The 26,470-nt window shown below is 38.6% G+C and overlaps 2 protein-coding genes across 4 annotated transcripts in view; one reads left to right on the top strand and one right to left on the bottom strand.

The window, feature by feature from the left end:
- LOC142083599 (neurabin-1-like) overlaps positions 1–5,743 on the top strand; it is a 43,753-nt gene extending 38,010 nt beyond the window's left edge. Inside the window, exons 18-19 of the mRNA XM_075153249.1 lie at positions 2,743–2,931; positions 4,330–5,743. Coding sequence (XP_075009350.1) covers positions 2,743–2,931; positions 4,330–4,497 — 357 coding nt within the window. The 3' untranslated portion in view covers positions 4,498–5,743. The remainder of the gene's footprint in view (positions 1–2,742; positions 2,932–4,329) is intronic.
- Positions 5,744–8,424: 2,681 nt separating this feature from the next.
- PDK1 (pyruvate dehydrogenase kinase 1) lies at positions 8,425–21,253 on the bottom strand. 3 transcript variants are annotated; one of them, XM_075153254.1, is made up of 11 exons: positions 21,048–21,253; positions 17,623–17,764; positions 16,068–16,139; positions 15,263–15,447; positions 14,876–14,965; positions 14,507–14,584; positions 12,443–12,519; positions 11,655–11,753; positions 10,595–10,705; positions 9,300–9,413; positions 8,425–9,171 (listed from the first exon to the last, which is right to left on the bottom strand). In XM_075153254.1, exons 1-11 carry the CDS (start codon positions 21,163–21,165, stop codon positions 9,031–9,033), a joined length of 1,227 nt encoding a protein of 408 aa, XP_075009355.1. In that variant the 5' UTR covers positions 21,166–21,253; the 3' UTR covers positions 8,425–9,030. The 3 variants fall into 3 exon arrangements, with proteins under 3 accessions (XP_075009355.1, XP_075009357.1, XP_075009356.1); XM_075153256.1 differs by lacking the exon at positions 21,048–21,253 and adding an exon at positions 19,021–19,240; XM_075153255.1 differs by lacking the exon at positions 16,068–16,139.
- Between the last annotated feature and the right edge of the window lie 5,217 nt (positions 21,254–26,470).

Raw genomic sequence — 26,470 nt, 5'->3', positions numbered from 1 at the left:
GGAAAAAAAAATTATGTAGAGGTGTTATTTAATGACCAATAAGCATCTTCATCTTATTCTTCTATGCTTTTCACTTTCCTATTGATATTCTGAAAAAACAGTTACAGATGTGCTTTTCCCTTGTGCAGTAGTGAAAAATTCAAGTTATACAGGATTAAATATCTTCCTGTTCACCTTCACTTCTGTGAGGAGATGATGTCTAAGTGTTCTAACACAGATTCAGGTTTTGGTACAACTTCTGGTTTTAGGGTTGTCTTTACCAATATGAAGTAGGAGGAGGTTGTTAGCATCTGATGATGCTGGAAGCCTAGACTGGAATTAGTAGTTCAGTCTGGAGGACTCCTCCATGGTACTGTCTGTTAGCTGCTCTAATCCGTGCTGCTTGGAGCAACTAGTGCAGAGAGCCCCCAGGATTCTCTCGGGGGACTGCATTCCCCTGGTGAAATGAATGAATCTGGGCCTCTTTGTTTAACAGGAGTACACCTTCTCCAAGTACTTGTACTCTGAAATTACAGAAGTAAAGTTGTTGCATGGCTGGCACAGATTAAATAAAACTAGGGAGTGAGTTCCAACTGGAATAAAACATTTTACACATTTCTCAGTGTAAAGGAGAGATATGGAGAGATACACACACACACACACACCCCCCCCAACGGATAAAAGCAGATGTATATAAAAAAAAAAATATGCGGCAATATATATTTTAGTATTTCTTGCTGCCGATAGACGACACACAACTCTGAGATACAGGTCAAACTTGAAATGTAAAAAGTTTCCCCTTCTTTTCTGTATTATTCATGAACACTTGCTAGTATGAGACAAAATAAAAAGTTACCAATACATATTTTGTATTACAATATCAGGTTGAGGAGTACTGGATCTAAAATGATTTAAAATAAACAGGCATTTTGAAATTCCTTTAGTAATTTATATAATGAATCTTCTTTCTCTGTACGAAGCATCTCAAGTTTGATAGCTTGGATAGAAAACTCACTGTGCCCCAGTTGTCTAGGTACAGATGCTGTATAGAGCACTTCAAGCAAAACCTCTTCTAGAGCCCTTTGCTGTTATTTTGTGAAAATTGCTATTCTTCTTTTGCACATCAGGGAGGTGGATGTGTTCACGCTTGTTGTATCTACATAAGCCTTTTAATTTGGATTAGGAGTTCATTTTTGAAGTAAATCTCCTGATTGTCCCTACTTGCCTTGCTTTGATTTATCTTGGAAATCAAATCAGATGTGCTTCAACAGTGTTCCTGGTGGATTCCGACTGCTAGTGGCTGTTGAGTCTGTGTGACCAGACTAGAGCTATTTGGAAGTGAAAATCCTTTGAAATTCTTGTAGTATGGATTTTAGGACCTCAGCACAAACTGTTCTGCTCTACAAGCTTGTTCCTCCTAATGTCACCACTGTCCTTTGTTTCACAGACCAGGGAAAGCAAAACTGTTTCTAATTACGTGTAGTCCTCTGATACATCGGAAATTTAAAATTGTATTTGTTTTACCTCAGATGTGTGTTCCATGTTGCGCTCGCAGATCCAGTTTACTGTATGATCGGATCATGTGACAGGCCTGTGTCTCACTATCTTTCACTTCCAATCACCAGAATTATTTTGTTACATTCAATCAACTCTCCCAAATTTTCCATCAGGAGAGTTGGGATTTTGCGAGATCCCTCCAGTGGGGAGCTGTAGTTGTTCACCTGAAACTTACAGGGTCATGTCTCAAATCCATCACTAGAAAGATGCTTATTTCCATGTTTTCTGTTCACAAATGACATGCGTAAGGCTTGCTGGAAAAAGTGGGCATACTTTCCGCTGTTTTGCAAATATCTTTGATAAGTAGTGGAAGCTGCCTAGTGGAGCAGTCCACAAGTCTAATGCAGCCTGTACTCAATCATGAGCTAGTGAGAGATCGTTTTGGATAGCTAATAAAACTTCAGGTAACTCTGATGTTACTGATTCAAGTATCGCACTATAATTTCTTCTGTACAGACATTGAGCTCTGTTTTATGTAGCTTTTCTTTTGTGATGAAGTAATAGAGTGCTTCAGGATGAACAGCAGTACCTTTTTCCCCTCAGAAGCCAACTGAAATTGAAGCAGGGAGCTTCAAAAGCTCTGTGAGCTGGCAAAGTGTATTTTCAGTGGAAGGCTACAACCTCTTATGTTTCTGAAATGGTCTTCTATTAGGCAGACCCTTTAAAATGTTGACGTGATGGCATTAGATGAAAGAACAAACAATCCTCTCTTAGAAATGCGCCAAGTTTAGTAAAACTGTACCTGGAACAGTCACCAGATTTACTGACTACTAGAATTGCTTTTATTCTGGATTTCCTTCACTTAACAACAATCAGTAATACAGCTGAAATGCTACTTGAGTCTTCTTGATGCTGTGTAAGGCAGTATCTAACATTAGGATTGAGCTACCTTAACCAACTAACTGAGGAAGCTTGCTCGTTGTTAGGATACATCAAATTTAAGCGAATGCTTTGCTATATAATTTCTTAGAGAAAACCATTTATGTTCTCTATTTCTGACTTAGTTTGTGTCGAATGCTGTAGTGTCTTTTTGTTTATAGCAAACTCCTAGGCAAACTGACTATAAACTGTGATCTCAAGAACTTAAGTCCTTTTGCAGCTGGTGTATTTAAAAATGCCTTTTGTTAATCAACCTCAATTGGCAACTGGAATTTAACACACAGTCAAGTAAAACATGGCTTACGGTGGCTTTTCTCAATTGGTTAGGCATTAGATGATGAATTTACAACAACAGGAAAGCAAAATCAGTGGCACAGTAGACCTATTTCTGAATGGACCACCCAGCAAGTATGCCACTGGTTAATGGGAATGAACATGGAGCAGTATATTACAGAGTTCACAGCTATGAACATAGATGGACAGCAGTTAATGCAGCTCGACAGCGAGAAGTTAAAGGTATGTGAATATTCCAGGATAGAGTTGTAACGGTATAAATTTTACTGCTTATTCAGACATATTTTTAACCTACAAAGCCTATTTTCCTGTTTTCATGGCTTTTTAAGGGATAGAGTTTTGCTTTTGAAATACTTGGGAGACTATACAGTTAGATGAGAATTTAGTAATTGATTGTACAACTAAAGACAAGCTGTTGCCATTTTTAATCAGAAAAATACCAAGTATTTCTTCCGTGTTTGCATCTTGAGGAAATCAAAGTAAGCATAATTCCCCAAAGGGGCTTGATACATCTATCATCAATCTCAGCATAAGGTCATATCAAAACAAGATCCAGCCAATTCAAATGCATATAATTGCAGGATCCAATTTTAGAAATCTGTTTCTTCCACATCTCTTCAAATGGGAAGGCTGAAATCCTGTCTGGTGACCTTTTAAATGTTTTTTGTTTTCACTCCTGCTGAAAAAATCTATTCTAAATCTTTCTTTTGAGCCTGTTCTTGCCATTTTACCTCTGGAAACTGCATGGTATGTATCCCTTATAGTGCTAGTGAACTCTTTCAGTTTTTCTTTTTCATTAGATTATCAGCCTGCATTTTGGATAGGCAAGATGTGTGACTAAAATGAGGTTCATTGGTCTGTTCTGGCATAAGGCAAATTATTGTTAATGATCAATAGTAGGATTTCAGTGTTCTAGGGAGAAAAAGAAGTGTCTAACTTCAGTCTCCAAAATATACCTGCGTTTTAGAATAGATGTGCAACGCTAAATGTCCTGTATTTTGTTAAATAAATATTTCCTTGGACACAGAGGAAATAACCTGTTACTGGTCTGTCAAATGACTGTCTCTATTTGGGGAACTTTGGATGTTGATGCTTAAAGCTTAATTTACACCTCATGCCATTCGGAATTGCATAGAGCATAAGCGAGCGCTGTCTGTAGCTTGGAATCGGCTACTGCCACCTGCTGATCAAAAATCAAAGTGTACCATTTACTTACTGAGTACACTTTTTAATAATACACTTTAAAATCCTTAATATTAAAAATTAAAGAGTAGTTACTGAATATAAATTCCTTTTGTATAAAAAGAGCTAGAAAAATATTTTGAGACTACTACTTACTACCCTGGAAATTCTCAGGTGTCTCTGTGTTTGTAAAATGCAACGAGAAGCTGTTATTTCACAACCAAACAAGAGTAGGCCCTTATTTCCTTATCTTGTTACCCAGATGATCATTTACAATGCTTTTGAGGACTTAGGTCCTTATTTTTCAAATAAACAGACTATCTTGCAGCAAAGTGAATACTACTTTCTTAAACTGTTTACACACAAGCACTGTTGACAGTGCTGTTGGAAAAATTAATGATGAGGTATTTCTCTTTTTTTTTTCCTCCCCCCCCCAAGGCTTTGGGAGTTTCCAGTCAAAATGACCGATCAACAATAAAGAAAAAAATTAAGGATATTAGAAAAACACAAGAAAAACTGGAAAAGCAGAAGGAAAAGGTTCAAAAGAAGGAGAGAGAAGTTCGCAAGACTGGCAGAGTGGTAGCCACTCTGGAATCAAGCTGCTAAAATGACCCTGTTTTATTTTAGCACAGACTTGCTTCATCTTGAGGAAGTTCAGCAGATTTGTATATAATTGTACAATTGAGGGAGGAGGGAAAGTGCAACAGTTTAACATGGTAGGTGGTTTTTTACTTTTTAATTATGGTCCCTCCCTATTGCAACCCGATAAAATGAAATAAAGTTTTCAGTATTTTTATTCCTAGTTGACTCTGCTTGTACTAATAGACAATAATTTAACTTTCTGCCTTAAGTAATATTTGTGCTTCTAAGACCTCATATGCCCTTTTCATTGAAATTGATGTTTGTGAAAAGTAGAATACTGTATTAAAAATCATTCCAATATTAGTCAACTAGCATTTGATAAGAGTTGAATCTGATAGAGGGACAATAGAAAAATCCTGCCAACAAATCCAGTCTGTGACAGTCTGTTTATCTGTTGCCACTAAAGATGTATAGTACAAATTAAGTGTAAGAAAACGGTAATGTCAAATTAATTTAAAAAGAAAGCATGTATTTCAAATTTATGGATTATTTTGTTTAAATTCTTGTATTTCTGGGATTTTCATTCAAAGTTCACTGTAGTAGCACATTGTTTTTGAATTCTATTTGTTGCAATTTACTGAGAAAATAACAAGAAATATTAAGTAGTTTTCACAAACTACATATACTAAGCATAATATTAAGTTTTCTGTACACTACCAGTATGGTGTTGGGACAAGGTTTAAACCTATAAATAAGATCTTTTTTTAACCTATTTTTCCTAAATAATACATAGTTTTATAGATTGATGCTATGAATAAGATCAATTTGCAATACATGTATTTCTCTTTTCTACCTGCTACAAGATTTTTGTGGACCAAATTTATATATTTGCTAATTTTAAAATATACTGTTTTTCAAACTTAAAATACTGAGGGAAGAATTGTAGGAAAAATTGTCACTGAAGCACTGGGTTTCTGCATTGTATTTAAATGTTCGATTGTAGACTACATATTATTTCTCTTTAAAGGAGGATTTGATTCTCAGAATAGTTTAGAACATGAATTGGTGTTTTGTATATTTACATACTATTTTCTAGAGATACAACAGCACTTCCTTTAATCAGATTATTCCAGAAACATTTACTAGTTTATAAATGTCAATTCCACCATAGAATGGACTAGAACAAAACTTACATCATTCGTTTATGTGGACCAAGTTCTCCTTTAAATCTATGGACTGGTTTTCATTTTAATTAAATGAATCAACTTCACTGTTGGTGTTTCACAGTTATTATTTTTTTTGTATAAATGTCTTATGAATTTCAGCAAAAGGACTGTGTGGAAATGCACACTATGCATTTCCAAAATAAAGTTTAAAAATCTTGGTAATAATTACTTCTAAAAAGAGGTTCAATTTTCAGTTTTGTGCATTGAGAAACAATTCTTTGGTCAAGATTTAACTTATTTACTTTGTTTCCAGTAGCTTTGAGTTTGTACTCCAAACTTACAGACCTTGAGCCGGAGAGGAATGCTGCCCTACTGATAAAAGACAAGGGAATTAGAAGTACGGAATGATCAAACACTTAGGATCACACACGTAAAACCACCCTTTGATTAACTCAGTCAAGGAAGTTTATTTCTCAGTTAAGTGCTTTCAGCTACAACAGAGAATATTGATACAACCATGTATTACCTTTTTCCTTTAAGCCTACTGAACTGAATGTTGCACCCTGTGAGAAGAGTTTGTTTCTCAGGAAGGAGACTAGTGGAAATAATGGTTTCAAAGGTTTGCCTGAGCGCAGAGCTGTTGCAGTTAAATGCGGGCCATAGCAGGGATGATAAACTCATCTGGCACCTGACCATAAGAACATTGATTATCACAGACCACAGGATTTAACATCTGTCAGATGCTAAACAAGAAGGCTGGCTCCACGAAACTAGCTTAGTACCAAGCCACAAAATCACCCAACTGAAAAGTTTAATTTTTAAAATAGTTTTAATGAATAATGTAGTGATTCTTTCAAAAAATTAAGTTAACACAAACCAAGATTAATTTTACAGTGCAAGACCGAGCTCATTTGCATACAAAACTAATAATCTCAGCATTTTGATAGCTGAGCTAGTGTACTAATTTTCTACAGCGATTCACTTCAACTTAACCAGTGTGCTAGCAATGACTTCAGTACAGTAATGAAAATATTAAACACAAAAATTATTTTCTGAACTTCTACTTAAATCAAAAGCAATCAAAGATCAAACTTGTAAGTAGGGTTAAACATTGTAAACCTAAATATTACTACATTTGTCTTTTCACCACGATCATTCGGGGTGGTGGGTGAGGAGATAGATACAAATATAATTACATGGCAAGTTGTTCTAATAATCAGAATTCAATCGGTAGCTAGCTGAGAGCATGAAAGAGGTTTTATTTCAATAATACCATATGAAATACTTTGATAGGGTTTCTAGAAAACAAACTGTGTTAGCTTTTCTTCAGAAATCTCTCTTGTAGTTCTCAGATATTACTAAAATCAGTTCAACTAAAATCATTCAACTTGGCGTAAAAGCTAGAACGTTCAGCTTCAGAGTTGAGTGTTTAAAATCCCTTGCTGTAACTTTTAGCAAAAGCAATAGCTGCAGGCATTCCCTCTAACTTTTGTACAGGCCCCATTTTACAATATGTGGAATTTCCCACATACATCCTCTTGCAGGGTTGAAGAAGAGGACAGCTAGATTCTCCTCACTTGTAGCCACGCAGATTGAAAGGTATGCCAGTCACCACCTCAAATCCTTGTGAAGAAAAATAGGGATCTCTCAAAGTGCCCACAAGCTTGAGTGGAGGAGGTAACTATACTGTTTTGGTGGCAATTAAGCTAGAATAATCCTCCCTCAGAGGGTCAGTTTAACTGTGTATATAGCCCATTCTGTAAATCACTCCTGTTAAGCTTGACCAGGGTATAAAACCATTTTATTGTTTTGCAGAACTAGGCTTGGGAGGTAGCAGGTGATAATCTTTGATCTGGCTCAGCTACAACTAGAATAGCATGACTTCCATTTCTAACATACAAGCTATTTCCTTTACTTGTGGTATCTCACCTTCTGCTCTGTGCAGAGCTAGTAAACTAGCAAAATTTAGGCCTTTTCTTTCTGAGAGGGATTATGCAAGTCTGCTGCAGAACAAAAATCACAGAATTACACGCAATGAATTAACTGAGAAAAGGATTAGTTCTCAGCGTCTTTAACTGCATCACTCCTAAAATGTTCAGGAATGACAGGGATCGAGGTGCAACATAGATGTGTATGATTTGAACAAAGCTGGCACAATAGGCATTAAAAGAAGTTGATCCTTTATTAAAAGAAGGACTTTGTACCTGAAATGTAATACTCATTCCCCTCTTTATCTTCCCCAGTATGTTTTGACAGTTTGCCTTTGACTGATAAACACATTCTGCTTACCTTATTTATGTTATAGTGTGACTTCCAGTTACTATATAAACGAGGCCAGAAGCACATAACAAATACAAAGGTATCTTCAAAAACTGTTAATTCCACTTCTTCTTAAATACTCCTGAGAAGGTAGTTTCTATTGTCGAATAATAGAGATGCCCTATTAAGGGCAAATTTTAAAAATCTGTTTATTAAAATAGTTTCCATTTACAGCTGTAACCTGACATACCCGAGTGAGATCTTACTAGGGCTAGAACATTGATACTGCATTTTGGTATTACCTTCAGAAATATAAGCAAATTCAAGACGGCGTATCTTTACTGTACACAAACCAACCCTATTTGTTAATTCACAATGATCATGGCAAGATAAATTTTTCACATGTATTAAATATTCACATTACAACCAAAGAAATATGACTGATACCATATACCTGAGATACATTATACCAGTGGTAGCAGCTAGACCTGATTTTTTTTTTTTTTTTTTTTTTAATCCCTACAGACCTAGGTGTGAGTTCTACAGCTGCAAAAAACCTTGATGTAGGCAAGGTGTGTAGACAACATATCTAACTTTGCAAAATTAGGCTTCAGCATGCTTAAAATAAAAGAATAGAAAGTGCCATACAGGTGCAAAGATACAGCTATGAGCTCCTCAATACTTCTTAGATGAGTTTTTCATTAATCTGTAATATTGTAAAATGGAAAAATGTTCTGGTGAGCTTTTTCAATAGTTCTTCTATTGAAACAATTTTATAATTATATGAATTAATACATTTCTCACCAGATGTGATATAGACTGCATTGGTCCCTATAAAACCTGAAATTACTGCCCCCTTGACTTAGCCACTGAAAGGAGTCATAAATAGAAAGTGGAACAAATTAAGTGTGACCTTCTTACTTAAAATTTAAAAGTATGTACAGGTTTGGGGTTTTTCTTGGGTTTTGTTTTGTTTTTTAATTCCAGAAAAGAGTAATTACATTAAACCTTCTGTTACTCCACTTAAAATTACTTTCACATATCAAATGTGGCTCAGCATCTTGGTGTAAACCAGGTCTTTTAAATTCCCTTTACAGACATACCTACTTCTTATGAACTGTTGAGGAAAAAGCTATGTACTGCGAAAAGTGGTCATGTCCTTTGGCTCGCTGCTTGGCACGCACCAATCATCTGCTTCATGGTTTGCTTTATAATGTTTCCAGGCTGCTTTGTTATATACAGGGAGTCTTTCAATTGATTCTGTTGATAAGGCCTGTAAGTAGAGAAGACTGTAGCTGACAATTCTTTTTAATTGCAGTTACAGTAACAGAACAAGGAGTTCCATTACCAGTTAAATTAGAGTTGCTGATAAATCTAAAATGGTAAAGTGTTACATCATACCTTTATGTAAATAACTGCATCTGTACCATAGCCTTCTAAGGAATACAGTTTCAGGTCTCCTTGGAAGTACTGTGCATACAGACGTGATATGGGTAAGCCATAACCAAATCCAGCCTGATCCGGGAGAAAAAGTGTACTTTCATTAATTGCATCAGTCAGTGGTGTTTTCTGTTTTAACTTAATAGGTAAATAGACAAACTAAGCATGATGTTTGACAGTAAGAGAAGGAGTTCAAATGTTAACTATTATGCCCCCCTAGAACTATTATACACCCCAGAAACGGAAGAATACATGGATGATTGTGATTATGAGAAAACTGTTTTATTCCTTTTTCAGGCAGGGCTGCTAGATAACACTTCTTGTATTATGCTAGCTTTTTCAAGAAGAGATGACACCACTAGGGAAAACCGTACTGAGACTGTCTTATGCCTCATGGAGCTGCTAATCTTAAGAACACTGAGTACTTAAGTCAGATACATTTTATCATCAGTATACATAAAAAAGGTCTAAGAAGCAAATGTCTATGAATTTGTAGCATATACTAAAATTCTATCAAGCCCTGTCTGCAGTAGCAGGACATAGCCCTGAAGTGTTAAGTATAATTTTTTTTTATCTACTAAATTTTAGAGGTAATCTCTCAATGAATATATACAACACTTCTCTGTAAAGATCTAGTGCTTAATCAGTTGCACAGTCATCTAGATGCAGAACACTATATACATGTAAAAAACACACCTTTAATGATGCAATGTGAGAGAATAAATTCAGGAATGCTGTTCAGCGCTTCTTACTGAGAGCTAAGACTTTATTTCTTGGGCATCTATTAAGTTCACACGAGATCAAAGTAGATTCTTCATATGCCCTGTCATATCTGCATACCTTCATCCTTGCTGGGGGATGGTACAACTGGCTACACAGTACAAATGAAACTATGGACTTGATCTGAAATCATTGCTATAATTATTTTTCCTTTCATTCAGTGGCCACAACAAGAATTCAGAGTCCTGTCCTTACTACAGTACATGCAGCATAGATAAGTGTTCTGCCTCAGGTAGCTGATCTTTATATTTGGTAGAGAAAAACAGAATCTTGAACAAGTTTAAATAATTTTTAGTATTTTAGGATTTTATGCAATTTTCCAGTTATTTTCCGAAAAATATTTGAATTAAACTAGAACATTAAAATGGTGATATTCATTCTATCTATAAAATCAGTACTTCATAGCTTTGACTAAATGGTTTCTTTTGAGACAATTAAACATATCCAAGATGACAAGGTATAAAAGGTTTGCATACCAAAGGTGTAGCTCGTGATGTCTCAACACGTGGACGTGGTGCTGTTGAATACATGTAGTTGAATAGTCTGTCAATTTTCCTCATAGGAACACCTCCACCACGATCACTCATCTGGAACAAGAAGGAACATGTAGCATTATGTCCCTGAATACATTTTTTTATAAAAGACAGCTTCTCTCAAACAATGATCCAGAGAAAGTTCAGGTAAAACATAATATAAAGTTGTCCCTATTAAATTACGGGTTTTCTTAAATTCTCATCTGTCAGCTACAGCAATGACCGGAGAGGGATGAATCCTTTCCTTTCATCTCTCATCCAAGCCATTTAAATAAAATACTACCATAAGAAGCATTCATAATCTCTTGGAAGCAAGAAAATTCTACTTAAATTGTGCATTGCTTTTATCTTGTTCATAACTCAATTTTGTCTGAAGTCAGTATCTATGCCTTTTAGCAAATGCCAGGTTCTGTGTATTTTTATCTTTATTCCTCAGGAATACTGCCAGTTAAATAGAATCTATTAAAACCTATTACTGAAGGAGTACGTCAGAAGAGTTGTTTTACTATGGTTTAGTTAAACCTGTGAAAAAGCCAGTGCTTCCAGTTGGTCTTTGAAATCCAACATGGATATTGTGCAGAAAAAGAAATTAACTCTGCAAACTACTTCAGGAAGGTTTGATTTGCATGGAATTTACAATGTTTATTTCCCTTTTTTCAGACACCTGTATAGCTCTGTCATTGTCACATACAAAATGCTGATATTACAATTGTATAAAGATGCTACTTCATTTTTAGTCATGGTTGCTTATAATCTAGGCAAGCGTGACAAAAGCACAGAATTCTATTGCAGAGCCTTCAGTGTGACTGTGCAACCTCTTCATGAATTTCCTACTGGTACAGTATGTGAAATTGCATAATGGTCTTGTTACTTACATACTACATCATCACACACAATCTATTGTTAGAACCAGATCACCAGCTAAAGTTAGTAATATGCTGCCTATGACAGGGGAAAAAAAACTAATCAAAATAATCTTCAAAATAATCAAAAAAGTGGGTACCTTCACAGTTAAATCCTCATTTCCCAACGTGACGTGTACATAAATTGGAGGATAAATGCATCGATCAGCATTATGTTCCATGGTGGCTCTCATTGCATTCTGCAATTTTCAAGTACAACTTAAATCCTGTTCTTACCACTTTGTATATTATCTTAAAACATCAATTTAGGAAAGTTATTTTTATCACATATTTCAGAATCAGGACAAATATATATGGGTTTAGAATAGTTTTTTTTAGTATTTCTGGTTTATTCAGTATCAGTATTTTATTAGAATACAGAGACTTCAAATATTTAATTTTTTTAGAACAAACATCTGAATATTTTAATGTACAGTTTTATTTGTAGAATTCTTTATAATGCATAGTACATGCAATATGACACAAAGATCAACTCTAGGATTGAACTGCTTGAGGAAAGTTCTATAGGACGTGTTACACATTATACAGATTTGAAGATGTGCCGAAAATTGTATATCTTATTCTCACTTGCTTTATTAATGAATGTCTTTATAGATTTTAAGATTTTTTTAGAAAGCTGTCTACTCAGAAAGTGTCAGATGTATTCAGTGGCTAGGCAAAGGAGATACATCTTCCAAAGCTGTTCACTTTCTATGCAGTTACTGTTTGTCTAAATAGTACAATTTAGGTATCTTCCTGCAGTCAAATAGTGAGAGGTTTGCACTTGCAAAAACACACTGCTGTCTAGAATTGGTTCAAAAAGGCTAACAAATACAATCTCACTAAACAAAGATGTATAAAAGAATTGTGTAGTGGTAAGTGCACAGACCTTGAAGAGTTCGAAAACCATGTGATAGAGATGTGATGGTACATACACCACTTGCATGGGCTGTCCTGGTGATTTAACTGGAGAAAAGAGAGTCTAAATAATTAAATAGCAAACTACGTATCTTTTATTCATTCCCACAGTAATTCAAAATGTATATTTGTATTGTTGAGAGAATTTACAAGAGAAGGAAAATTTGAACAGAAATCTTTTGAAAAGTTGTATGTTAATCAAAAGTCATACTCAAGATTTTCAAATGTGCTTGCTGGTTTAGAAATGAATCTTAAAACCCACTGTGGCATCACTGATTAGGGCATATAATATTTGCTTTCTAATACCTATGAGGAGGTTATAATGAAGACAGTCAGGCTGTTCAGGTGGTGAAGAGAGAAACTTTTTCACCATGACAGTTAAGCTTTGAAACAAGTTGCCCAGAGATGTCATGTAGTCATCATCCTTGGAGGATTTGTAAGACAAACTGGATAAAGCCCTGAGCAACCTGGTCTGACCTTGTAGCTGTCCCTGCTTCGAGCAGGAGGTCAGGCTAGAAACCTCCTGAGGTCCCTCCCAACCTGAATTATCTTATGATCCTATAATGCACCAAATAGTAACTACAGCACAGCCTATTCTTGGATTCATTTAGAAATTAGCTGATTTCTAACAAGAAACCTTAAGAAAAATTATATAGACAATTCTGTCTATAAAACTGGTATAGTTTTCAAACTTTTTTTAAAGAATAAATTCCAGAAAATATATCATGGGAACACGTTCATTATATCAAAAATTAAAGAAAGGTTGCTCAGAAAATTCTGCTGGCTCTTAGGATTCTTTCAGTTCAACAGATTAATAATTTCTCACCAGACTGTGTTAGTGACCAGTCCTTTATGAACATGAATGTTGGAGACTAGTGATGTCAAAAGATCTAGAACAAATTATGTAGCCAGCAAAAATAAAAGGGTGTTGGAAATCCCACTTTGAAATATGTCAGGTTCCTATGCTCAAGCTTAACCACTTCCCTCCATGCCTCCACCCCCAGATCCCATGCCTAAGGTTTAAATAATCGTCTCCACTCATCTGTGGGCAAGGAATGTGCATTTGGCCTGGATCAGGTTTAACTCACCTTCACAATTCATTGAGCAAAAGGTCACTCCTTTTATAAAAACTGAACTATTTGTCCTGGCTTCTGGAGCACATACATCATTAAATGACCCCTCAATACAGAGAATTAGCTAGCGTGACTGATCGTTTCCTACAAATGTTTTTAGTATCATGCTCCAAAGATGGAGAGAAGTAAACCCTTTAACCTAGATACAGAATGACAGGTTTTGTACAGTAGGAAGAAAAGATCTGGAACGTGTAGTCAAGGCCACACTTTCTTTGCCTTTAGCTTCATAGGCCAAGTTACTGTGATTGCACTTTGGCTTTCACAATTACTTGTAGAAGCAATTTTGATTGCTTGTTTTTGTAGGTCTGTCCAAACTTGGAGTTTAGTATCTTGAAGAGGACTCTAGTGAATAGTGTCAGAAAGGCTTTTTAGCATTCAGCAGGGCTATGAAGACAATAGCTGACCTCTGAGTTCATAGCAATACAGTTGTAAACTGTTTTTTCAAGTCACAGCCAATGGGTTCAAATAATTTTTACCACGACTTGAGTGTACTATATCTCATTTCAACTACAAGAACATGATAACTGAATAAGCAAGAGCAATTAGAATGGAATGGACACATAAATCTTAACAGTGTCACAAGAAATTCAGAGAGGGTGAGGTTGAAGACATACAAGAAACCTTAGGGAGGGAAGGAGGCTGCTAAAATATGTTACATCAACAGCTGTAGTGTCAAAAACTTTTCTAATGATTTCAGTTTTCTAATTAAAGGGAGGAACAGGGAAAGCCTTCTGCCAGATTTAAAAAAAAAACAGAAAACAAAAAAATCAAACTATTTATGACAGTAAATATGGAGAACACATTAACTATATGAAAAGTGGAAGGAGAACATTTTACCACCAGCTACTTTAGAAGAAGCCATCACTACATTCAAGAGAGTGCCTCGTCCCACATTCACTTACCATTCAACTCTTCAAGGATGAGTTCTGGAGAGCTCATGTAATATAAATCACAAAGTCTCTTGGCACTTTCATAGCCATCTATAATAAAAACACATTAAGTTACATTTCCCCTTCCACTTCTTTTTTTCTCTTTTACAGTTTGCCAAAAAGAAAAACAAAAATTGAAAACACTGTCAGGGAGATTTTGTATTTTCTCACAAAAACTGGGTTTATAGGGTAAAGTGACAAAACTGTATTACACTTTAAATGAAACTTCTGCTCCAGGTAGGATAGAACTAAACAGCGTATGAATATCAAGATGTGTATTGGCTCTCGGTATAGACATTCATGTAAGTTGTCAGGATTCTTGTTCTTATCTGCTGCATTTACCTCTAATAACTTCAACAACATTGCAGCTAGGATCAATGCTTCCAATGTGTTTTGGATGAGCCGGATTAATTTTCCCACCAAACAGTAAAGCTGCCAAAAAAGAAAATACTAGTCAATACCCAATATAATTTTATAATTTCAGTTTGTGTGATCAGTTTTGCTAAACAGAAATTTATAGGCAATCTATAATTCCAATCTTCACCATACTTGAAAGCCTACTATTAATAAATATTTTAAGAATTCTATTAAGAACGAGTTTATAAATAGCAGGGCAAATAGTGTCCTCCTAAGAAGCATTTAAGTACATATTAAGCACTTAAAAATGAAAGGAAAATATACCGACATAGTACAAGTATTACTTCCCTTCCTTTGAACAACGGCACTTACAGTGTTGATTAAGGAGCATTCTAATTGAAATGCGACTCATGTAGAAACGGTCTAAAAAATACTGCACGTTCTGTGAGGTCACTGGATCAATGCCAAAGCTTTCCTTGTACTCTATTACTCCTTGAGCCATCGTAGGAATTACATCATTGTGTCGATTCCGGATTTTTATCACAGTATCTGTAAAACTAAAATTAATACATTGTTAGTATTTCACTTTCAAGTGAATTTAATACTCTGGCAAACAGAGTATCTGCCTAAAAAAATGAAGACCGTTATGTACAGAAATATCACAGGTTTGCCTACCTCAGTAAGAAGACAGGACAGCCTTTACAGCATTTTTCAAGTGACTAGCATTGAAACAATCAGTAATCAACCATTATTTATTATTTTTGAAATTATTATTTATTTATTATCTTGATTACTGCCAAGAAAAAGAGAAAACTCTGTCAACCATTTTCATGCAGATCATCCCATGTCTGTCAAATGGCAGTTATGGTCAGCCAACTCTACAGGTGAAGAGTTCCAAACATCAGTTCCAACATTACAAGTAAGGAATTGGTAAACATTTGGTCAAGTTTAACGTATTCATAGCTTCTTCAGTGTAACAAAAAAAGCCCTGGCCAGAATGATATGGCATAAAAGTGCTTTGTTTTAATGTACCCTCCTTTTAGGGACAGGGGGTGACATTACTGCAATTCTTACGTAAAGATTGGAGATAGCTGAAATTTTTCTTAAGCTATCGTTTTCTTGCCAGTCCTTCTACATAATATTAACATAATACTAACATGTGACAGCAAATACTTACCTATGAATAGCCCCTGAATCTTCTGAGCTTTTGTCCTTAAAGTCAAGGATCTCCTGAAGACTTTGGACATACCTTTAAATGGAAGAAACGTGACAAGGACCAATTCTAATATGCCTCCCCAGATCCCTTTAATTAGCAGTTTAAGGTCTTCCAAGGTTGCTTGTTTCCAAATCATTGTATTTGATATATCCCATTGACCTATCCCCTGTGAATTTTGTTAGATCCTTTTGAATGTATTCATGTATTCTTCCAAAACTTCCAGAGCAATGAATTCCACAATTTAATTAGAATGCATAAAAGATCTTCCTTGTGTTTTAAACCCAGTAGGTGATCACTTATTTGCAGCCCCAGCGAGTTCCTGTTATTAGAAAATCTTCCCAGCTTGTTCATGATTTAAGTATTTCTGCCATCTCTTTCCTTAGATGTGTATTTTCCAAGCTGAAGAATTCTATTTGGTTTCTCCTCACGTAGAAATTGTTCCAGCCGTCTGATTATCCCTCTTGGTCTTTTCTGTTCAGGATAGAGTGACTAAAACTGCATGCAATTCAGAGGAATAATGGGCTAACACAGTGGTACAATTATATTCTTCCCCGTTTGTTACCTAGTTCCTAACACTATTTGCCTTCTTGCCCATCAACTGACATATTCAGAAAAATATCCCCAGTAGCATCAAAATTTCTTTTTCCATTGTAAGCAAGCAAGCATACAGGGAGAGGAAGATCCTCTCTGTGCTTTTCTTTGCATTTGTCCAAGTGGAATTCATTTCCCATTTGATCATTGTCATTTAGTATTATGAGAATTTAAGCATTCGTGTTTCATTAAAAGCCTTCATCTTCATTGATAGCTCTTTTTATATACAGTCATCTAATCAATCCCACTTACTTCACTGGCAGATTTTCTGTTCTCTTAACTTTGAAAGCCTTTCCAGATAGCCACGTGCCTTTAGCAGTTGCCAAGCAATCTCTTTGTTTTGCTTTCATCTTAGAAAAGTTTATGCTTATGTGTAAGTTCCTTACTTGAAAGCAAATTTTACTTTTCAAAGGATGTCTTTTTTATTTTAATAGCCTCATATTCTTTCTGTTGTTTTAGATATTTTGGCTTTGGGAGCTTTCTATTGCTCTATCTTCATATTTTCTACACCTTTACTCTCAATCTGAATAACCTGTCTCTTAAATAGTTTCTACTCTCTTTTGCAAGCATTTTGTGCATTAGCTTGCTTCTGTTGGTTTCTTCAACTAGTTTCTTCATTTTACCTAAGTCCCCTATTAAACATTGTTCTGGTGGATTTTTGTTTTTACTGAATTCTCATACATGACTATCTGCAATACTTAATGATTTTTAATTCCCTTGTTGATTCTCTAATTGCTCCTAGGGGTTTTTTTCCAAGTCTGTAAATTTAGTTTCTGATTTATGATACATTGGGATATTTACTAAATAAGTGATGTTCATGTAACGAGCACATGAAATGTTCTTTCTATAGAACAGAATGAGTTCCTCCAACTTGTGTATATGCAGAAAGTCACCCTTAAAAGGTACGAAATGACGCCGTTCTTACCAGCTCTGCACCAGCTGAACTGAAGGTGTTCTTAGGAGGTTGTCTGGAAGCAGGCTTATTTCCTTCATTATGTTTGCCAATCTCACAGGCAACTCTTGTCGCAGAAACATAAATGAAGTCTTTTCACAAGCATTTTCAGATCCTAAGACCAAAATAAATATATGACGACATCAGAATAAAAACAATACTTATAAGAACTACACAAGCTCTTACTTTCTTGCATAAGAGGTCTGTGGTTTGGTTTTAAAGTTGACTCAGCCAGTCTGATAAGGCGATGTTTCTTTCATGGCAGGAGCCCATTTATATTTCAAAATGTAAACTCATATTGAAACCTACCAGCCCTGTTGTGGTAACGAGAATCTTCTATATATAAAGAATAACTAGTGCAATAGTTGCAGACCCATATTATTCAACTTTAAATATCGCTTCTATCCATGTAAATTGTTCATTTCATTTGCAGCAAACATTGACTGTAACTAGCACTGATCAAACAGTGTGTCATTCTGAGCATGTCAGAGGGGCAAATGAAACCAGCACAGGAAACTATTTATGGGAAGGATGCTTGAGAAAGTGTCATGGTCCCATACACCCTGCTTGATCTTACTGAATTACCATAACTCATATTGGAACACTTTCAGAAAATAAATTCCGCAACATTTATCTCATTTTCAGCTAGATCTGTTGTAGTTTAAATTCACTGTCTTACAGGAACAGAAGACAGATGAATGAATTCACATGAATCCTGAGAGACAGGACAGCTACTGTGCTTAGTCACTACGATAGTAGTTCTCCCATACATTTACTTCTTAAGTTTTTTACATTTTTAAAAGCTAGAAGCTAAATTACTGCACCTGTTGATAACTGACCTGTCCTTTTATAAGGACAGGTGTCATCCGTGGGTGGCAATTAAATGTGGTTGTTAAGATCAAGACCTAAATTTACTCCCACAATGCTTGTTTTACTAGGCGAGAAAGGAGGGTGCAGAGCAGGGAAGAGGCTAAGAAATGCTGTACTTTATTCTCAGCCAGACTTCTTTCTAGACTTCAAGAGTGTCATGTAAACAGCATCTGAACTTACTTTTCATCTACTGCAGTGAAGTACACACTTCAGGCTTGGTGTTTCACAACAGGTAACTCCTAAAAATTAACTCTGGTGTTTCTGCTCAGTTCACTCCTTCCATTTGGCAAGGGGGAGTTGAGGAAGAAGGTTAAAGGAAGGGACGTGGAAAAAGAGGAAGCTGGGCATGTCTTAAACAGGAAAAATCTTCACCAAATTGAAATGGAGTAGTTAAGTTTAATGCATCCAGACTCAGATATGTCATAAACTACACTGATGAAAAAATGTCAGTTAATAAAAAAGTGAATAGCTTACAAGAAATTCCTCCCCAGTGACACTTACCAGTATTATGCATTGTCTACATATGACCTCTGCCCAGAAACCTTTCATTCTTCTCCCTAGTCATTGCATTTCAGGCATGACTGTTACTGGCCTTTCCCTTTTCTCAGGTAAAATTCCATGAACAAGTCAGATTGAAGGTATTAGAATGTAAAGATAATCTTCAAATGCCTCATATACTCAGCAAATGACATTCCACAAATTAGTTTTGTATCTGGAGGCCGTATCTTTGCAATCCTGGGTCAAATATGGAAGACAGCTTAGGGTAAGCAAGACTTCAGTGAATGGGCAAATGACTTTGTTTCCCTGTGCAGCTATGGTCTATCTAGGCAAAGAATGGATAAGACTCCTACAGAAAATACTGTGCATTTATAACCCAAGATCTGTCTGATGTATATGATCCAGACCTAAATTTGCTTATGGAATATTTCATTTGCTAGATCGAAACCTGGAGAAACTAGAAGCAGACTTTTTTTTTTAAAGTTAGCATTACCAGATTTTATGATTTCCTCTTTGACTGCTCTCACTCTAGCGAAAGGAGCCAAAAAAATCCCCAATGAAAACACCATCAGATTATAATGGCTACAGAATGTCTTACAGACAAGTACTGTCTCACCATTGCACTCTATTCTTTTTTTGCCTTTGTATTAGTTTTTACTATGTTATTAAATCCTTAAGCAAGAGAAAAAAATTAATAAAAAAAAAAGCTTTCAAGATTATCTTTACCTTATGTTCACGTACAAACAGCAAAAAAGTAGCCTAACTTTTGACTATGAGGAAATACTGTGCTTTGAAAATAAACACTGATTTTAAGGTAAGCATTATTTTATCGATATTTTAGTGGTAAAATAATGCAGGTCAATGCAAACTCTAAATTGCAAGATTCTTTGCTTAAAAGTATGGTAGCAACAGAATATATGGTGAGGTTCCTGTGGAAATCTGGAGTTTTAAATATTGGATACATTTTATTGCAATGTATAAAACATTGAATAGATGGATGAAGTGATAGTGGATAGTTAAGAGAAACTTGTAAGTCCTCCTACTTACACAAAGTCTGGCGTGCTAAGATTAGTTCTCAGTTATGTTTTACCTACAAAAATGTAGAAAGCAATACAATTATTAACTAGTTAAACGTTTCTATACAACATTTATGCACATGAGAGTGCCTTGGGTACAGAAACAATGTATTATAGTATAGCTCCATCCCCAGGCTTTGAAAAGATTTCTCGGTGTGACTTACAAGACCTTTCTCTGTATAGTCTTTGCTTTGAAGCAGAACAGAACAATTCCTGTGATCCCTTTCGTTTCCAAGCAGTCAGTCAAACCTGGGAGCATTACGAGTGGTTTTAGTGCGGAGTGTAAGACCGAGTATCCTGTTACCGATTTACTCATTTTCAAGGCTAGATTCCCAGCCCTCCAGGATGGCTCTTGGTGTTTGCGTCCTGCTCCTTCTCCGACAACTTCTAAACCGGCAACATTTGGGTAAGGTGTTTTTGTGGGGCACAGACGTGTGACCGAGGAGAAGTCACGATTGTTTCAGCTCCTCAGCGCCGGCTGAGGTTAAACGTTTCTTGTGTTTGGTATACCTTAAAAGGTTGCGCGGTGCTAGCTCGCAGGCGGCTTCACAAATCTTACCGTTCTGAGTCACTGCTCCAACAGTACCAATTGTCATAACTGTACCCACCCTCTCCCCAACACTGCAGGTTTTACAAAAAAAAAAACCAAACTGCTTTTGTGATGCCAAAAACCGGAGTTTTCAGCTGAATTTCAACCTTGCCACAGTTCTAGTCTCCGGGGAAGGAGCCAACAGGGCTCCCTTCTCCCGGAAGAAAGCAGAGCCTTTTTCTGCCAAAAAGGACAGCGTTAAGAAGTGATAAGCAACAGCCGGGGAAGGCGGCAGCGCTAACAGGGCGGAGGGGGGAGCTCGTGGCCGCGCCGGAGCTGCCCCGCCCCGCTCCTCACAGGCACCTGCGGGCAGCGCGGGGAGAGGCGGGGGCGGCGGGCCGGAGGGCAGCCCGGCGGGGACTCACCGAAGTCCAGGAACTGCTTCATGGAGAGCGGCGAGGGGGAGAAGCGCGAGTAGAAGTCCACCTGCTGCGGGATGCTGCCCGGGGAGGCGCCGCGCAGCAGGGCGCGCAGCAGCCTCATGGTGCGGTTCTTGCCCCCCCTCAGCTCGGCTCAGCCCGGCCCAACCGCCATTTCCCGCCGCGGCAGCTCCCCCGGCCCCTGCCCAGGCCGCGGCCTCCTCCGCCGCGCGGCCGGGAGGAGGTGCCCGAAGGGGTGGGTGTCTCCTCCCGCCCAGCCCCACGCAGCGGCGACGGGGCGGAGGAGAGGGCGGCTCCGAAGGAGCGGGGCGGGGGGCGCCCGGAGCAGCCCGGCCCCCGCGGGCAGCTCCTGAGGTGGTCTTTCCGCTGCCCTTGCGCCTCGGCTGTCCGCCGGGAGAAGATGGCGATCGCTTCCCGGAGGAGCCCAGCCTCGGAGAGGTAGGGTGGTGGTACTCACGGCGGCGGCTGCCGCCGCCTTCCCAGCGAAGGGCTGCGAGGTGCTCACCAGCCCCCGGGGCGGGAAGCCGTGAGGGGACCGGAGGCAGCGGCCCCCCGGCGGAGGGGCGGTGGGTGTGAGGGGGCGAGCGGCGGGGGCCGGGCCCGCGGGGGCCCTGCGGCGGGACCGCGGCGCGTGCGCTCCCGTAGCGAGGCCGGAAGGTGCCGACGCACCGGTGCCGGCACTCTGCCGTGGAAGGGTTCGCTGGGGGGTTGGCCCGTTCGGTAAAAAGCGCGCACGGGGAGGGCGGGCGGGAGGGCGGCGCCGCGCTCAGCGGTGCTGCCGCTTCCCCTCCCCGTGGTCCGGGCGCGGGCGCCTCGATCGCGGCGGGGACTCCGCTCCCGGCGTCGGTTACCCGCGGGGCTGAACCGGGAGGTAGCAGAAACCCCGAAAAGCGCCGGCTTTATTCATACCGCTGCCGGCCGGCGTGAGGGCAGCGCCTCGCCTGCGGGGTTCAGACCCTGATCTAACATCCGCGTGTCTTCTTTCTGGGGCACCTTGTGTCTGCCTGGCTGCGGACGGCGCGGAAAGGGGCACTGCGGCCTCTTCCAGCCCTTCGCGCCCTGCTACAGCGTCCAAATGAGAAAAACGAGGGGAGGGATAACTTTTGTTTCAGCTATCAGGAAAAAGAGAAACAAAAAAGTACAGAGGAAAAATAGGGCTTCTCTCTTTACAGATATACTCCCCATCGATCAACAATTAACACAATATATGTCTTTATTCATTAAAAAGTACTTGGACCATATGTCACACTGAATCACTTTACCGGCTGCTAGGATACTAATCCAACACGTGAGGTACCAAACAGTGGTATTTAATAATTTCTTGTCCTACTCAGGTAGACATATCCACAACATTAACAAAAAAGGCAGTTAAGAGTGATTATAAGCATTTCTGATATAAACTTACTGCAGTGTAGATATTTAATCCTGTAATTGAAAATTGTATACGATACAGTACAATAGTGGATCTGGCCCTATATAATTTGCTTCTTTTATTGTGGATACTTGTATTTGCCTCATAAATTTATCTTATGAAGTCAACTCTTAAATATTGCTTGGTTTCCTTTAAACATGCCTTGTACCTGTGACTTGTCCATGCCCTGGTAGCGGGGATGGAGATCCAGTGGCCTCCGCTAGAGCAGGAATCGTTTTGCTATTTCTATCGCATTGATCTGCTCAGTGCTTTGTTGGATTGCTTGGAGAGAGATGAAGGTATCGTAATGAATTAAGGGCTTTTTTTTTTTTTATGTTGCATTGAAATACAGAAAACATTGATCCAGTCTGCCTCCAGATGCAATTTTCTGAGCAGTAACTGCACCAATAATATGTAAGAATGAAGCAGTAGTTCAGGATTAGACTGCTTCCTCTGGTTTATAATCAGACTGTACCTCCATCTTGTGCTGAAAAATGAATGGCTTGTTCTGTTCTGGCCAGGGAGTGGTGGCTAATGGGGTGAACTAACAGCTTGTCTGTCTCTGCAGGTCTTCTACAAATACAGGTTACTGACAGTTTTTGCTTTATTGCTGCTTGTAGGCCACCCCCAGAAGCACCAAATAGTAGCTCATGCTACTCAAGTTTGTAATAGTTTGGGACTCCTACTTGTGAATTGCTGTGCTTAAAACCATTTTATAATGGCCTCTCAGTTGTGAGCCAGCACTAGTTTAAAGCAGTGCCTACAAGCAATAAGTTGGGTATTTGTAAGTTGTTCCAATTTTTTACAATGGCTTTGGATTGGGTTCATCTTTCCTGCCTGTGTGTTACTGTCTTGATGCCTGATGTTTCAACTTACAGGCATGCCTTGAAAACTGGCCTGCTGCCTGAAGTTACCTTTTGACATCAGTCCCCAGCCAGAAGATGTGGCAAAGGCTGTCAGAGGCTAAATAATCATTGCACTTTTAAGCTAGAGCCCATTCTCAATAATGTAACCAGTGAGTGCTTTTCGCAGGGAAAATCATGCAGGATAAGCAGTCACAGAAGTAACTGCGGATAAAGAATTGTGGATAATTCTTTAAATGCTTTGTTCAAAGCAGAACAAACCCTGTCTGTTTACCTAAAGGTGTTTTCTTGGTCTTGTTTAAACTACTGATCAGATACTGATCCATGTAAGCATGTTCTGTTAAAATATTGGAGAATATTTTGAATTCTCTTTCTTGCCCTACCCCCATCCCTTTTAAAACCGATGATCTTCTGGGGGCTTACTCTGACCTGATCCAGTGTGACACTAGCTGGAGTTCTGATGTGCCAATTTCTGTAAATTCTTATGCAAACCAAAAGGGAGAAGTGTATTATTTTTGTGATTTGGCATTTTTCTACTCATATTCCTGGTTATTAGTGTTCCTGAAATTAAAATCTGGATGCACAATTTAATGGGACAGAACAAATCAGACTTCAAGATGATTGAAAACATAGCATTTAGTTTTAACCTAAGCAATTACATTTTAATTTTTGTTTTCAATTTAAAATTTAACATGGCATTTAAGGTTTAATAAGATCATTGGAAGCATAGCATTCTTGCAGGGTGTTCCATATAAAGAATTCTTGGTTTGTTAAGGTGATATTATAAATAACCCCATACTGGAAGTCACCGTTCTGGGTTGCTGCATGTACTGGTGCTTTTTTAAGAGGAAATAAATAGTATATCAATGGTGAGGGGGGTATATGTTGTTCTGGGATAGGTAAGCAGCAGCAAGGACACCTCTGCTTGTTAAAAACTCAGTTCTTTGCCTGTGTCTTCTAGGGTCTTTGAGGCAGGTACAGCCCTGAAAAGGTGCTGCTTGCAAACAACTATTTTGCAGAGCTAGACAATGAAGGAGGAAAGGGGTCCATCTTCGAGTATGGAAAACGCAAACTGCAGGTCCCCCACCCCTGTACAGTGACAGTATCCCACCCTGGCTGGGGATTAACGCTGGTTTCTGTGGCGGTCTCTCAGGGTAAGGAGTTGCTGTGTTTTTCTCACGAGGATCATGGTTAAGACTCCAACAAGGCTTATGAGGTTATAAAAGGTGTATAGTATTAATTACGAATCCAGGGCCTAGGAAGACAAATGGACATTTAAAGATGTCTGAGGACTGGGATAAAAACTGAAGCAACTGCTTACACAGCCACCACAGGGAAATACACTGCTCGCATTCTTCTTGTCACAGACAGGTGTGTTGTCTGGCAAGCCAGCCGAAGCACGTCCATGCGCTGCTTGTGGCTCAGAGCACTGCCTACAGTTGCCTGTTTGTTTCATCACAGTTTGTTCTGCTGGGTTTTGCAAACCAGCTGCTGACACTCTCACCTACTCTGTGCCGGGAGAAGTTATTTATTTCAGTTGTTTGTACATAAGCGTGGTTCTGGATGTGTGCAGTCTGTTTATTTTAGTTAAGAGACACTGCTGCAGTGACGGTTAGCATTGTAACGTGGGTGCTTCAAATGGGGATTGGAGTTTTAGTGCTGCTTTGAAAAGCTTCCCTTCACCTTATGTGCTGATTCCTGACATTTGCATCCGAACACCCTGTTCTGTCTCTTCTTCCACATAAAACTTCTGCACAGGTGGTTATTGAAACTATGCTGTGATGGTCCCTTATATTAAAAGCTTCTCTCATAGGATATGTCTCCTGTGCTGTGACAGTTAAACATATGTGAAAGTATTGCAGTTTACTAGCATTCTATTTATGTACCTTAGGCTGGGGGGGCAGGGGGGGAAGGGGGGGGAGAGAGAGAGAGTTTTATATACACGTGTACCACACACAAACACACAGTCTATATATATCTATATATATATCTCAAATATAGTACATTAGGTTTTATATGTGCACATCTATACATATATGCTATACACATACACTATTATGTATAGTACTGTACTACTGTCCATATAGTATATACTACGTCTAGTACTATATGTGTATAGTATATATGAGCATATATAAAACCTAAAATACTATATTTGTACTATACTTCCTATGACCAGCTACTTGTTCTCCCAGTCCATATTTTGTCTTGTTGTGGACAAATGTTTGTGGGTATAGTTATGTAAATGAGAATAATCATTTAATAAAAACAGGTTGAGTCCACATCTTTGTTGTGCTCTGAAAGATCTAGCAGCACCTTCTGGTTCTAGTCCTAGAAGTTTCTTGGCTGCAACAACAAACACTGGTCTAACATGTATCCAGCTAACCTTTATCATCTTCAGGCTTTGTTGCATCAAAAGGTCTTTCCTTTCAGCACAGGTGAGCAAAGCATCTTGTGAGGGTTAACATCTTAAAAATGGAGATAAACCACAGGTTTTCTGTGTTGTGGTTTGTTGGTCCGTCTCTCCCCCCCCCCCCCCCCCCCCCCCCGCATCTTTTTGGTGTTTCTGGGTTTTTTTGTGGAATTGAAGCTGTACCCTGCAATCATGTAATTGACTGTCAGTATCAAACTTCCACTGCTAAATACAAATAGGTGTGTGAAGGCCTTGACTAATTTTGGGGGATGAGTCCATCTCCCCTAGTTACAGAAACACCTGTCTGGCAGGGGAGCCTTTAGAAGACTGTTTGCATTGAAGGTACTCTGGGCAGCGTGAGCAGAGTGTGGAGGGAGAGGGTAGCTCTGCCCCATGGGAACTGACACTTGGTGCTTTGCCAGGGCCTGCTCTGCCAGGCTCCATGCCTGACTCTTACCAGTGCTGGAAACTACAGCAAGCAGCCAGCCTGCGAGCACGAGATTGTGTTATCATCTCCTGCAGCTGCCTTTACCTGCCCCTTTGCATGGGGGAGGGCACCAAGAGTTATGACACTATTAAGAATGAGACAATTTGTTAAAGCTTCCAACTTTCAGCTTGCTCTTCTAGTGAACTATGGCTACTAAGCTTCCAACTTTCAGCTTGCTCTTCTAGTGAACTATGGCTACCTCAGTTAATTATGATAAGAAATCACTATTACCAA

Source organism: Calonectris borealis, chromosome 6, assembly GCF_964195595.1.
Source record: "Calonectris borealis chromosome 6, bCalBor7.hap1.2, whole genome shotgun sequence".
Taxonomy (NCBI): domain Eukaryota; kingdom Metazoa; phylum Chordata; class Aves; order Procellariiformes; family Procellariidae; genus Calonectris; species Calonectris borealis.
This window is presented reverse-complemented; position numbering and strand designations above follow the sequence as displayed.